This window comes from Corapipo altera, unplaced genomic scaffold (genome assembly GCF_003945725.1).
Source record: "Corapipo altera isolate COAL_440 unplaced genomic scaffold, ASM394572v1 343, whole genome shotgun sequence".
Classification (NCBI taxonomy): domain Eukaryota; kingdom Metazoa; phylum Chordata; class Aves; order Passeriformes; family Pipridae; genus Corapipo; species Corapipo altera.
This window is the reverse complement of record NW_020884913.1, coordinates 2,285,443-2,299,666: the sequence shown is the minus strand read 5'-3', so window position 1 is coordinate 2,299,666 and position 14,224 is coordinate 2,285,443. Positions and strand designations below refer to the sequence as shown.

Here is a 14,224-nt window from a genome sequence, read left to right as displayed (position 1 = left end):
TATCATCAGAATTCCTGTTATCATCAGAATTCCTGTTATCATCAGAATTCCTGTTATCATCAGAATTCCTGTTATCATCAGAATTCCTGTTATCAGGGGCTGCAGTCCAGCTGTTGGGTTAACGTGAACTCCGGTTTGTGACTGGAAGTGCTTTCAGACTTCTGATTGATTGATATTTCTCTGTTGGTTGCTCTAAAACCCATTTTGACAGCAGTTCTTGTCGATGGAATTGTTTTTTGTGTTCCTTCATAACTGTGGGCTTTTTTTTCTCTAATTGTAGGCAGCTGGTAAAGTCCCATCAGGATATCATGTAGAAGATTTAGAAGAAGGTAACTCACCTTCACAGCTCCTTCGTTTTGGGGTGGGAAGACTTGGATGCTGCTGAATGCTCAGTGCTGCATAGCAGGCAAAAAAGCAAAAAAAAAAAGGGATTGACAACTGTGATGAGCCCCAGGGGCTGAAGTAGAATTATCTCAGTAGAATTATGTCAGCATTGAATTTGGAGGCAGAAGTTTATTTATTGATCAGTGCTGTAGCAGAGCCGGCTCCGTTCTGCGCTGTTCGAAACCTGCCCTAAATGAGTTTATTGGGGATTATAAATTAATTTGCACTGGGATAATTTTGCTTGTGTTCAGATGCACTTTGGGTTGGTGTTTAGAGGTGCAGTTCCCTGTTATTCTCTGACTGAGAAATACTTGGGAATTAGAGAAGTAACCCCGTTCTCCTCCCGCAGGGTCCCGGGATGGGTGGCAGTTCCGCCCTCCTCCCCGGGGCGTCACCAGCAGTGAGGAATATACCCTGTGTAAAAGGTAAAGTCTTTGCTCTATACCAACATTCTCCAGGGCAATCATAATGCTTCCTCTTTTATTTAGCTGCTGACAGAATGATTAAGAGGTCAGGCAAATGAAGGTGCTTGTTAGAACTGGAGTCGATCCGTTCACAGATTTTTGGAAGGGTCAGTTCATCCCGAAGCACTTCAGTTTATCCAGAGGCACTTCAGTTTATTCAGTTTTCATAATACAGTGGTTTGAGGACTTTTCTGCTAGTGAGAGGTCAGCAGCTGTCTTTCTTCCCTTTTCTAATTTGGATGATCTCTGAGGTGTGAGAAGTTCCCCAGACAGCAGTGTAAGCAGACTGGAGTGAGATGTGCTTTGGCAGTGGACAGGCTGCTGCCTTCAGATAAATGAGCTTTGTTGATAAATGGCCTTTTACTTCACATCAAAAAAAAAAAGAGAATTTTCCTCAGATCTCATTATTTCCCTTTTGCATAAACTCAAATACACAGAGAAGATTGATTGGCTTATATTGGAGTTTCTCCTTGTCCTCTCTGGTCAATATTGCCTGTAGTTTGTGTTGTTAATTGTCATTGCTTACATAAAACTGTATTAATATATATGGAGAAGAACCATCATTATGCACTTGATTCTGCCATTTATGTAACTAATGCAAATAAATTATTTTCCAAACACGAGCAGGACTGACCTGCTTTTTAAATGAAGAGACTGAATCACTGAATTGGAGCTGCTTTTGGCAAGATTTTCTGGAGATGCTAAATCTTGGCAACTCTTGTTGACTCTTATCATGTCCAGTGCTCATTCAGCAAATTTTAAAAAAGCAGATATTTGCAATTTTTGTGGTGATCTTCTGTTGAGTAGCAGCTTTACCATGTTTCCAGCCATTGCTCTGAAACCTTTTTCCACTAAAGCTGTAATGAGCTTTCTGCACACTGTTAATTAACCCTTACAGTGAGCAGGATGTGCCTCACTCAGCAAATCCCTATGAACAGGATCATTCTGATCATGGACTAAAGATTTTAGTTCCTTCTGAGGAGGCAGTTCCAGGTGCTGAATATGAATTTTTGAAGCTCTGGTTTATTTTTCCCCTGTGTGCCATAAAGCAGTAGGAGTGCAGCATATTTATTCCAGATAATGAAGCTATGGAATTGCAGGAGATATTAAATAAGACAGTAAAAATGAGAGAAAAAAGGTGTCTGTTAAAAATATGAACAATGAGAACTTGGAAAACTTGTATAATGATGACAAATTTTAAAGTAATATGCTTTCCTATTAAATAAAGAAAAGGAAACCCAATTGATTTTAAATCTGCTATGTAACTAATAAGAATAGGTCAGCAGTTTTTTGTGCTTGCATTCTGTTTGTGCCATGAAAATCATGATTGTACTGTAGCATTCTAATGTGATGGTGAATTAGAAAATTTACAGTAAAAGTATTGAAATGGACTGCCAAGAAAAATATTTGAATTTAAAATATATTAAGAAACATAACTCGAGAAAGCATTTAGTAAAATGGTGTTGTGTATCATGCTTATTTTATTTACAATTTGGGCATGCAAACCTTTAAATATATCTCATAAAGAAAAAATGAATGCTAAATCAAATTATAACCAATGATAGAAGTGTGGCCTGGATATCCAGGTACTTGTGCTGCGAGGTTTTCGTGTCACAGTCAGGTGTTATTTGGTTTTTAGCTCAAAGTTCACATTTTAATTCATGTTACACTGCATAACCCATGTACTGTGGAAAGGTTGTTCAGTCACTGGTCCCCTTTTGACTTCACCAGTGATGTGGGGCCCTGACTTGCTCTATTGATGTACTCTTAGTGCATCCTTTCTTTTTTACAGTAACTCATCACTGTAGGGAGAGGTTCTTAATATAACTGTATTCATAGATATACACATGAAATTCAAATGTAGTTATGTTTACAGAGTTTCTATTAACTTAATATCCCCACAGAAATCATCCTGCCTGGCTTTATTTATAACAAGTGTGATGCTTGCATTAACTTTTTGTAGTTTCCTTTGCAAAACAAAACAGAACAGCCTCCTGGCCTGATTTTATTCTGTATACCCAAGTGTTTCTTAGTACCTTCAGAACCTAAACCCTCCACCCCTATTTCATTTTGCCACCTGTTTTTAAAGTGCTTCAGTTTTGAAGAATGATAAAGTTGCAGCTGCTGTCTTTTGGTTAATTTTAATACAAAGTTAAATTATAAAAGTAGTCCCTGAGTTATACAGTCATTTGTCCAGAGTTGCAATAAGTTCTGAGACAAGAATGCTTAAATTGTACAAAGGCATTTGGAATATCATTAATTTCATGCATCAGCACATGCCACTAAATGAAAAACGTGTTTCTTTAACAAATTCTGCAAGGTTAAAAATCCTTTTAGACTGATACACCCTTCCCAGAGAAGAGGATTAAACCTTTTCCTTGAGAGCTGATTTCTGTGTAGGTGTATTTATTAGAAAGGACCATGTGATGTCACTGTTGCTCCAGGAAAAGCTGCTGAATGAGTTTTTATCAACTAATAATGTAAGCACTGGAAGAAATTATGCTACATTTTCCTTTGCCCCTGATTAACTGGGGGTTTATGCATATTAATACAGTGCCAAATCATTTCAAGGGGGGTGTCTGTGATCTCCTTGTGCCAACTGCTGTACAAACACTTGATTCTTTTTCCTTTAAGGCTGGAAATTTCTTAAGACTTCTATCCCCTTACATTTCTAAGAAATTTGATAAACTTTTCTGGGCTTTGCAGTAAGAGAAGCTGCTGCCTCTCTTACAAAATTCTATATTTTAGTTCGTATGGACTAAACTGCCTTTAGTTCTATGAGGGAGACTTAAAGAATATTCCTCTGACTTTGCAAGTGAGATTTCGATAAATTTTGATAAATTTCTTTTTTTTTCATTTGGGGACCGAAAAACTTCAAGGCATAACGATTTTTTTCCTGTTCTGTGTAGATTTTTAGAGCAAGGGATCTGCAGGTATGGTGCCCAGTGTACTTCAGCACATTCCCAGGAAGAGCTGACAGAGTGGCAGAAGCGCTACGCCTCCCGCTTGATCAGGTTAAAGCAGCAGAAGGAAAACAAACAGTGCTCGGGCAGTTACATGGAAACCTTGATTGAGAAGTGGATGAATTCATTGTCCCCTGAGAAAGTGGTGAGGAAAACACCCCCCCCTTCCCTCTGTGCTCGTGTTTAAAGCTGGCAGCTGAGCCTGGGTTTGGCCCTTGTGGTCAGAGCTGCTCGAATCGCTCCTCACCAAGGAATTGTCCAAGCGATTTGCTGCCCTTTCCATCCTGCCCTGTGTCTTCTTGCAGAGATCCCAGAGACTTAGACTGATTTGTGGGTTCATTTTGCATATTCACTATTCGCTATTCCAGCCAAGTCCCAGGTATTGTTCCTGTTCCTTGGCGACGTGGCAGGACTTTTTGAACTGGAGGACAGGGAATGGTGAAGCTTCAAGACTCAGAGGAGAATGTTCTTGCTTGTGCATGGCTCCTTTTCTTTGCCTGCAGCTGCAGGCACTTGGATGCAGACCAGCCAATCCCCCAAATGTTCAAAAGACTTTGAATACCAAGGAGTGTGGGATATGGATATGATCAAACTTAGCAGCTCTTTGGAATTCCAAAGAATGTTTTTTATGGCATTCGACCAGCTCTGCTTACCACTGATCTCAAGGAGTTTTCAGTCCATCTATTGTTGATCAGAATCTGGGAAAAGTGGATTTTCTGCAAAATGCATTGATGAGTAGAAAGCCTGATTCTACTTCCTGGTGCCTCAGTGATGTCAGTGAGATCTGGGTTCTTCTGGGCCTCGTTGTATCACAGATCCTTCTTTCCAAATGAAGTCTTGTTCTACTTTAAACATTTACAATTAAGTTGGGTATTGAAAAAGTCTTGCAGTTAATTGTCCTTAGATGGTTACATTCTTCACTGACACAGTATGATGTAGTAAATTTGACTTGCTTGTCTCTGAATTAGCACATATTTACTGTAATTCCTGCATATGATTTGCAGCAATCATGCACAATCTAGTTCTTTATACTTTCTGTGAAAAGACACTACCTTTTCCTGGATGTTTGTATTTTGATGCTACCTATAGAACTTTAATGTTATCTTCTTTTTCTTTTAATCTAGCTTAGTGAATGTGTAGAAGGAGTGAGAGTAGAACATAACCCCGAGCTGTCGGTAACTGTCACCACCAAAAAGTCTCATCAGACATGGACATTTGCTCTCACATGTAAGGTAGGACTACTTATCTTCTGAAATTAAGTCAGTAATGACTAGAATGCAACTCACAACCTTTTGCAATTAAGATTTCAATTGCATCATTCTTAAAATAGAGAAACTTCCCAGCACCATCCCCTCTCTCTCTCTCTTTTCCCAGCAGCTCTGGTGATTATGTATTTCTGGAAATCAGGCAGGACCTGTAGCTGCCCTGAAAAGTTGAAAGTTCTTATAAGCTCTCTTTATTTGATTGCAAAGGAAGATATTCCTGAAATAATTTCAGCATTTCAACCCCTGCATTTCTTTTCTAGCCTGCAAGAATGCTCTATCGAGTGGCCTTGCTTTATGATGCCCATCGGCCACACTTCAGTATCGTTGCAATATCTGCTGGAGACAGCACGACCCAGGTGTCACAAGAAGTTCCAGAAAACTGTCAGGAATGGATAGGAGGAAAGATGGTCCAGAATGGAATAGATCATTACATATACAAAGTCAGTATAGCCTTCAACACAGAAATCTTTGGAACTTTTCGCCAAACTGTGGTGTTTGACTTCGGGTTAGAACCGGTCCTCATGCAACGAGTGATGATTGATGCTGCTTCAACTGAAGGTAAGGTAGCAAAACTTTTTGGCTTTTTTTGAATAGTGGAAATGTTTCATGCCATCTCTTTCCTTTCCACATTTCTGGGCAGAGCAGCATCTGTGTTAACAGCTCCTGAATGCCTCGTGCTGTATGTTATGTTAGTCGTATATAGGAATATAAAGAGTGGACAAAAGTTTCAGAGGGTCTAAATAAGGCAGGTAATTGGAATATGACTTACTCTGTGTCAGGATATGATAAATATTATCAAAATGCTGGGAATTTCTGGTTTGGTGTGTTCAAAGACTGCACTGGCAGTTCTGCCTCTATAAAACATGTTTATGTTTTTATAATCATTCTTCAATTGATGAAAACATTAAACAGGTAGGGAAAGGTCGGTAGAGAAATGAAATGTTTCTGTTTAAGAATACACCTGGTACTTAATCCAGTAGATAAAACTGACTGACTGAGAAGTTGATTTGTATTTTTTTCTTCCCTTGCAATGTCTGACAAAGATTGTCAAAGGCAAGAGACCAAGTGTAGGCTTGCAACTCAATAATTTGCTGTTGACACGAGTTTTGAAAGATGTAAAGGAAGTGTAGCTATATTTGTGTTTTCAAGTAAAAAAAAAAAAGATACAAGTTACTGTCAGGGTTGTATTCTGTTTATTAAAGTGATCTGTGTCTCTCAGTTCCAACCTGAAATAACTCCAGTTTGAGAAAAATGTCAAAAAAACTGAAAGATGTGTGAAGAGGTGCAAAAAAGAAGGCAGCACTTTGATTTATGGTTTAAGAGAGCTAAATATAGGTCACTGTGTCACTTGGCAGCAGGCCAGGGGGTGGGATACAGGATGGTGATTTCTAGTGAAAATTTGAGAGATACAAACACCAAAGAAGCAGAACTGTAGCACTGGCATTTAAGCAGAAAGAAGAGGAGAAGGGAGAAAGAAGGGAAAAAGATGAAGCTGAGAAGACAGCAGTTTTCTATTCCTGGCCTTTATTTTCATATAGCAGATTAACATTTGCAGCACTAACAGAAGGAAACTGTAAATAGCAAATGCCAAAGAGCAGGAAGGGATGTTTGCAGATGACCCAGGTCCTTGCAGCCAGGAGCAGCAGACTGAGCACGTTGTGATGTCTCTTGAAGCAGAGAATGTTGCTCTGCCAAGGAGAAGCAGCTCAGGAGCAGCAAGGCCGTGGTGTTTTCGGGAGCTATTCCACGATCTCCACGTAGCATGTGGGTAATCCCAGCTGACAGGCTTCCCAGGACACTGAGCTGCTGGAGGACAGTCCTTTCATTGTAAAGCTGTTCAAGATCAAGGGGAACAAGCCATGACTTATTTGCAAAGTCAGAGTTACTGTCAAACCAATCTGTGGTCTGGGGCCTTGTTGTTTTAAACCAACTCCTGACCACAGTGACCCCAGGAACAGCCAATTGAATTCCATGGGAAGGTGATGGATGAAGTGTCTCCAGCATCAGTTACTGATATTTCCTTTCCCAGACTGCTTGTCTGTGTGCAGAGGGATGCTGAAGGCTGCAAGCAGGTCACTGCTAATATTTATTTCAAATGACAAGTGTTAAGGTGTTTAAGGACAGAATCCTGGGCTTTTTGCTCTGTCATCTAAGGAGTGTGTAATAGGCAAAGCAAAGGGATAACTGTTTTGGATGTGTGCCCAATTCCATAGTTTCTTTTCCTTTTGCCATACATGAATTAAGATCTGGTGGAAATGCTTTTCTAACACAAAGATGCCCGAGGTCTCTACATTTGCATGTAATTCAGGGCCCTGCCTGGATGTCTGGGCAGGAATGAAAGGTCACCATTAAAATATTTTAATGGAGGAGTCTCCATTCTGTGTTTTGAAATCTTTATTTACGATGGAAAAAAGGGAACTGAAGGAAGTTTTGCATTGAGTGTGTACAATCTGCTCTTCAGGAGAGGGTCACTGTGTGCACAGTCCGTACCAGGGACAGTTTATATGAGGCTTCCAGGGAAAACCTCTCCAGTGCTGGGAATTCAATGGCTGTCATTCCAGGAAACAAGGACTAAATCCCAGCATAGTTACTGAGCTTTTGGGATCTTAGGTGTGGTTTGTACCAGAGAAAGCTTCATTTATGGTGCTGTGATTTCAAACACAGGCTTTTTCTTGCCCTACAGCTGTAGCTCCTGATACAGTTCAGGCTTGAGGGATATATTTAAATGTGACTTCTTAGTGAACACATGAGATTAACCAGTAAGATAAGCCATGTTCCTGTACTCAGGCAAGCTGAACTGAGATTCCTTTTGCTAAAATGCTGGGTTTTTTTTTTTATTTAGAATATAAAGACAGTCAAGATGATGTTAAGTATTTAATTTGAATTTGAGAATGTGTTTTTTGCACATTTTTCAGCGTTGGTGTGATATCCTGGATACCTATCTTAAATCTTACTCAGAGATAATACATTAAGATACCATAGCTTGACTATAAATGCCAAATATTTTCAGCTCTGCAATTTTAACTGCAATTCTGTGAAGTGATTCACTGTTGTCATAGTGGTTTTGTGGTGTTAATGGATATATTTTGGGTTGCTGTAGACAAGTACTTGTTCTTTTGTTTCTCATTTATGATATGTGGTCTCTGAAATGAGGGTATACTGAAAAATTAATTTCCCTTTGATTTTCTAATTTTATATCATTTTAGGTCATATTCCCCAAGTTTTACCTAGCAAAATAGCCTTAGCTGTGGAGTGCAACTGTTTGCACAATGAACATATTAGGGGACTGTAGAATTTTTAAAAAAGCTTTCAATGTTGCAAATTTCTTACCAGCTGGTTTATCAACTTGTTTTTATGACCTTCTAAATTTTATAATATGTATTGTAGGATTCTTCACTGCTGTATGCTTTTGAAATGATGTTGCAGTCAGGCTTTGAAAGTGCATTGCGATGCCAAATCCTTCAAAGTTGCTTGTGGTTATTAAAATAAAAGTGCTTTCCTTGCTTGTCTTTATTAATTTTATTTGCTGTCTATAGAATACTTTATTTTCTGGTACTGTTTGAGAGCCTGGTTGCTCTCTGTGCTCACCTGAAAAGTGGAGATGGTAAGTACTGGCAGTGAACTTGCTCAAGCTGTTGTGGGCAGAGGGGACTCTTACCTGTGTTTAGTTCATTATCTCTAATGAGATTGGGTTTAGTGGGTTTTGTTGGGTTGGTTTTGTTTGGTTTTTTTTGAAATAAAACCAAACCACCTGGGGTTTGTATTTACTTCCCTTCCCTGTTCTGTATCTACCCCCAGATCTTGAATACCTGATGCACGCCCGGCAACAGCTCCTCACCACAGCCAAGCGTTGGGATTCCACGTCCAAGACTATTGTAGAGTTTGAGCCCAATGAAACTACTGAATTGGAGAAGAGCCTTCTGACCAGATACCAAATCCCTCTGTCTGCTGACCAGCTCTTTACACAATCTGTCCTGGACAAATCACTGACCAAGACCAACTATCAGTCACGGCTGCACGACCTCCTTTATATTGAGGAGATAGCACAGTATAAGGAAGTCAGCAAGTAAGTGATTCCTTTATGAAAATATTCCTACTAAAATGAAGGTGGAAGCTTTTTTTCATTAAACCTACCTGCTTCTTTAAGATACTAAGTCTTCCTGTTTCTTTTGAAATGAATCTGAATGAGCCCAGGAACAGTAATGTTTGGTAAAGGTGTCACTAGCACTTAACAAATATAACTTTCTGCTAATTCATTAAAAACAAACACTAAATATAAGTCTGTGCTTACAGTTGAAGCACTAAGCAGCTGTTTTACATGGTTTTGTTGGTGTCTGGATAATAATTATTTTTGGTTTTTTGTCTATACAAAAATACAGTAATAATAGTTATATTTTTGTTCCTGTGTGAAAGTAGGTTATAGCAAAGGAATAAAATATATGAATAATAGTTATATTTTTGTTCCTGTGTGAAAGTAGGTTATGGCAAAGGAATATATAAAATCTTTTTATAAAGGGTTGAATTGTGGGTGGATCAAACTCTGATCTGCAATGATGTGGCAGCTGATTTCATTATATTTATTCTCTAAATAGGCTGAAACCCAGCTTCTGAATAAAAGTTCCTAACAAAAGACATATAGTACACATTGTTTGGTTTGTTCTGTCTTTAGGTGTTATGTACAAATTACCCAACTGGAGTAGCTGCAAGAAGATGTGAAATTCCCATGTATTCCCCCCCTCATGGGGCCTTTTTTTTAAATGTAGTTTAATAGGTTAAAAATTTTTCCTGCATTCATGTGGTAGTTGCACTACTCAGAATGGAAAGTTAAAAAGATGTAACTCCCCTTTAGCCTAATTTTATAGCAAATTTAGTTCTGTCAACTACAGAAAGTTCCAAATCAGGAATGTCTTTTTTAAGATGAAGAACCACTCCTGGAGCTACAGAGCTGAATCACCCCTGTAGAACTTAGAAAGAAAATACTATGAGTAGTTGTATTTCTGATGCTTTTAAAGCAGAAAATTGATGCAATTTCTTTTTTTAATCTCAGCTGAAGGGCAGTATTTGAACTGTTTTTCTTCATATCTTTTATCACTGCTGCCCTCTGCTCTTGAGCTGGAGTCTAACACGTGGAAGAGTCAGGCTTGAACACTCTTCAGCATGCAGAAATACTCTCCATCATACATATTTATAAACAGGTTGACTTTCCTAAGGCTTTTTGGAAAAACAAAAAAGTGGGTTTAAAGTAAATATGATCAAAACATAAACAGTATTTTGGCTGAGTGAATTTTCACATGGAGAGTTGCACTCTCCTGCCTCATAGGAAACCAAAGAGCATCAAGCCTGGAGACATGAAAGAAAAATAAGTGTATCCTGTATGTAATGCTTCCCCTTTGGACTGTTTGGTGCAGCAGTAAGTTATTGCTTGATAAGTTATAAGTAAGTGTTAATAATGTTCTTGAAATCGTCTGTTTTGAGAGTGTTGATGTCAGAAACATTCTTTTGATCTTGTGGCTGACCCACTTTATTGCAGCAAGGCTCAAACCAGCACACATTTCCACTCCTCTGTGGCTGAGATCACACACTGGGTATTCTCCAGTGAAGTGTCAGGGTTGCAAGCCTAGAAATGGGCTGAGAAATACAAGTGCAAGTGGGTTTTAATACCTCTGGAGTGGTGCTGTGAGTGACAGCGTTGATGAGCTGTTGCACTCTAATGGTTTGTGAACTGGCAAAGTAGCAGAGTTGTCAACATGGTCTCTTAAGACAACGCTGGAGTAACACGAGTGTCTGCAGTTCATGGAGTGTATCCTTGGGTTTTGAGACTGTTGATGATTTCTCACTTTCTAGGAAAGCACTTTTTCAGCTCTATGTGGAATCACCTCAGTGGAACTACTGGAGAGTGTTGCTCGAAGGTGTCAGTGGCTCTAAAATGTCTTGAACTCAGTTACGAGGGAGTTCACTCTGTGTAGACTCAGAGAGCTTCACTTTTAAATCATGTTTATTGTAATATTTCAAGAGGCTTTTATAAAAGTTACTCCACATGAGCACATCACAAAATAGGATAATGAGGGAGTCACTGTTTAATTTCAAGTGCAAACACACTGGATGAGGAAAAGCACAGCAATGTTCTGATCTTGAGAGTAGTTTGATTTTGGAAAGTGTTGCCCTACATACACCTGTTGATGGTTTTAAAACTCTTCCTTTCTCTTTTGCTCATTGAAAAAGAAAAACCATATGTAATGGTTGGAGTGACTAGAACTTACTGTGCATTTCCTTGTATGAACATTAAAGAGTGTGTGAGGTGACACACGACTCCTTCTGTGCTACCAGAACTGCAGAGCTGCTTTATCCTCAAGGCAGTGAAACATAAAATACCGGCTCTGATGGAAAATAAATTTGCTTTTGTCATTACTGTGTCTTCCATTGATCACTCCATAGGCAGGTTTCCCTCTGCACACCCTGTCTGAACTCACAGCAGATGTGCTGAATGTGCTTTTAACAAAGTGCTACCTGGGGCTTCGCTCAGAACAGGTTTATTTGCCTTTGGGAAATTTATTGTTTGCATTGGTACTGGATGATTAATGATTTATGAAGTCTTTCTTTAATTTCTGTGGGTTTAAATACGAACAACAGGCGTTCTTGTAGCTGGTTTCATTAGCACTGCAGGTAGGCTGGGATTTGCAGTGCTTAGGAGGAAATGGAAGTTTCTGTTTGTTCAATTTGTATCAGCCTGACTGAAAACCTTATTTTGCCTAAACCTGCAAAGCAAGGGTGAGAAATGGATGAAAGAAACAACTTCAGATTTTTTTTTTAAAATCAAATCCTTAGAGAATTTTGCAGTTTAGCAGTTTGCCAGAAGGTGTCAGCTTACTCAATGGAAATTGCTTGATTATCTCTAAACTTTAGATTCCCTTTAGCACAGCAGGCTCTGTTCAGTCATTTATGAAAACACTAACCTGTGCCTCGACTCAGAAATGCAGTAATGCTGTTTTCCAGCACGTTGTTATCAATCTGAATTTGAGCTCATGCATATTCAGCAGCACAGGGATGAACTTGGGGGAAGTTTTAACAAAATAAATTCACAATAGCAAATGATTATATCTCGATAAGAATTCTCAGCTCTTGTTGCTCGGTTAAATGTTTTATATTGTATTTTAACAGTCATCTGAATGAGATATGAGCTGTTGCAGAGGTTGCTAACTTGCTGATAGCTCCTTTGGAATAGTGCAGCACTTGTATAGAAGAAAGCTTGTTTTTTGTTTGGTTTTTTTTATTGGTACATGTGGCAATTGGAAAGATTACACTTAATTCTTGTGTGCTCCCTGAAGTACATGCCTTTGAGTGATTGCTTTCACTGTCACTTGGGCAGTAACATTTGTGCTCACTGATGAACCAAACAAACCCCTGTTAGGTAAGAAAACACCTCTTGTTTTTGGGGAGTGGAGGACTGGGAAACGTGGATCTGACTTAATGCCCATATTATGTAAAGGAGCAGCTGTTACCACACGGGGGCAAACTTGCAGCTTTTGTGCAGGATTCACGATGTGCCAGATATGGAAAAAAATATATTTGATTGGTTTGGTAGATGTTTAATTACCTAGCAAGCTAAAAAGTTGGATTTTATGGTTACAGGCTTATGATTATTGATACTACAGGGCTTAGGTGATGAATTACCAGCTTATTAGGTTAAAATAGAAATTATAAGAAGAACAGATGAAATAAAACAAGTATGAGTATGAAAAGTGCCATAAAATATGAGGTATTTTTCCAAGAGGCTTATTTCATTTGTGAAAATCTCTGGGTTTTACTTTTTGTCTGTAATTTGTTGCAAATTTAGGAAAAAGCTGCTGGTGAGAAAACAACAGAATGTTGTTACTGTGTCAGACTTTTTTTCCCCCTTTTGTTCTTTTTAAAACCAGGTTGAAACAATCTGTTTTAAAAAACCCAACACCCTAGGAAGAGATTTGTGTGTATTGGTGAGAGGTCAAGAAAGTGTTCTAATATGTCAGTTTAACGTGTTGTGCATGTGCTTTCTAGAAAATGGCAACTGCAAAGGATGAATTTCTTACATCTCTGATTACAGGAGAACCTGCTGCCAATAGGAATTCTGTGGATAGATGGCTTATAGGGCTGAGCCTGAGATGCCATTCCCTCATCTCAAATAAAATTACATCATTTTAATGCCTACTGTCTGATTTTTTCAAAGCATTTTAATCAATTCCTCTGAATTATAGGTATAATACCATTTACCTTTTAAGATGGAGATTGCCCTCTTTGGTGTGCAGCCTGGAAGAGAGACATGGGATAAATAGGAATTTACTCTACTTTTTGCCTGCCTATCTCTCCTTGCATAGTTAAGAAACTATTTTTATATATATATATGTTTATATATGTATACGTACATATATAAAAATATATTATAGCCTACAAACTATTTAAATAGAAATTTTTACTGCTTTGACACATGCATAGCAACTCTCATTCACTCCAAACTTACTTTGGTGTCAGAAAATCTAGTCTGTGCTTCTCTCTTGTGTGGGTTCTTTTTTTAAACTTCATAGATGTTGATTCTTTTAAATATGTGCTTTACAGGCTGTAATCAGAAGGAAAATGTGTGAATATTTGACAGCTGCATATGAAGGGCCAGTTTAACCATACTTGTTTATATTAAAAATTAAACATATATATATAGATATATATGAAGTGAATCTTGAGTGTGAATACCTGAAATTTCCCAATCTGAGAGGGTTTTTGTGCACTGACTCGATGCTTTCTTGCTTAGGTTCAACATAAAAGTGCAATTGCAGATTGTAGCAAGCTTCATGCTCACTGGTGTTTCTGGAGGTGCAAAATATGCCCAAAATGGACAACTTTTTGGGCGCTTTAAGCTCACGGAAACGCTCTCGGAAGACACTTTGGCTGGACGGCTGGTGATGACCAAAGTCAATGCTGTTTATTTATTGCCTGTCACTAAAGAGAAGTCAGCCCAGACCCAAGGAACCAAAGAGAAGGTTTATGAAGCAGCTATCGAGGAGAAGACAAAGGATTATATCTTCTTGAGGGTATCCAGGGAATGCTGCGAAGAGCTGAACCTTCGGGCGGATTGTGAGATGCAGGTGGGTCTGAGGGAGTGTGAGATGCAGGTGGGTCT

At 38.8% G+C, this 14,224-nt stretch overlaps 1 protein-coding gene across 4 annotated transcripts in view; it reads left to right on the top strand.

Annotated features, from left to right (window-relative positions):
• The window catches only part of HELZ (helicase with zinc finger), a 77,421-nt gene that overhangs the window by 16,773 nt on the left and 46,424 nt on the right, over positions 1 to 14,224 (top strand). For all 4 annotated transcript variants that reach the window (XM_027654660.1, XM_027654662.1, XM_027654661.1 and 1 more), the window contains 7 exons: positions 281 to 329; positions 734 to 809; positions 3,758 to 3,956; positions 4,936 to 5,043; positions 5,337 to 5,634; positions 8,875 to 9,142; positions 13,856 to 14,189. In XM_027654660.1, coding sequence (XP_027510461.1) covers positions 281 to 329; positions 734 to 809; positions 3,758 to 3,956; positions 4,936 to 5,043; positions 5,337 to 5,634; positions 8,875 to 9,142; positions 13,856 to 14,189 — 1,332 coding nt within the window. The remainder of the gene's footprint in view (positions 1 to 280; positions 330 to 733; positions 810 to 3,757; positions 3,957 to 4,935; positions 5,044 to 5,336; positions 5,635 to 8,874; positions 9,143 to 13,855; positions 14,190 to 14,224) is intronic.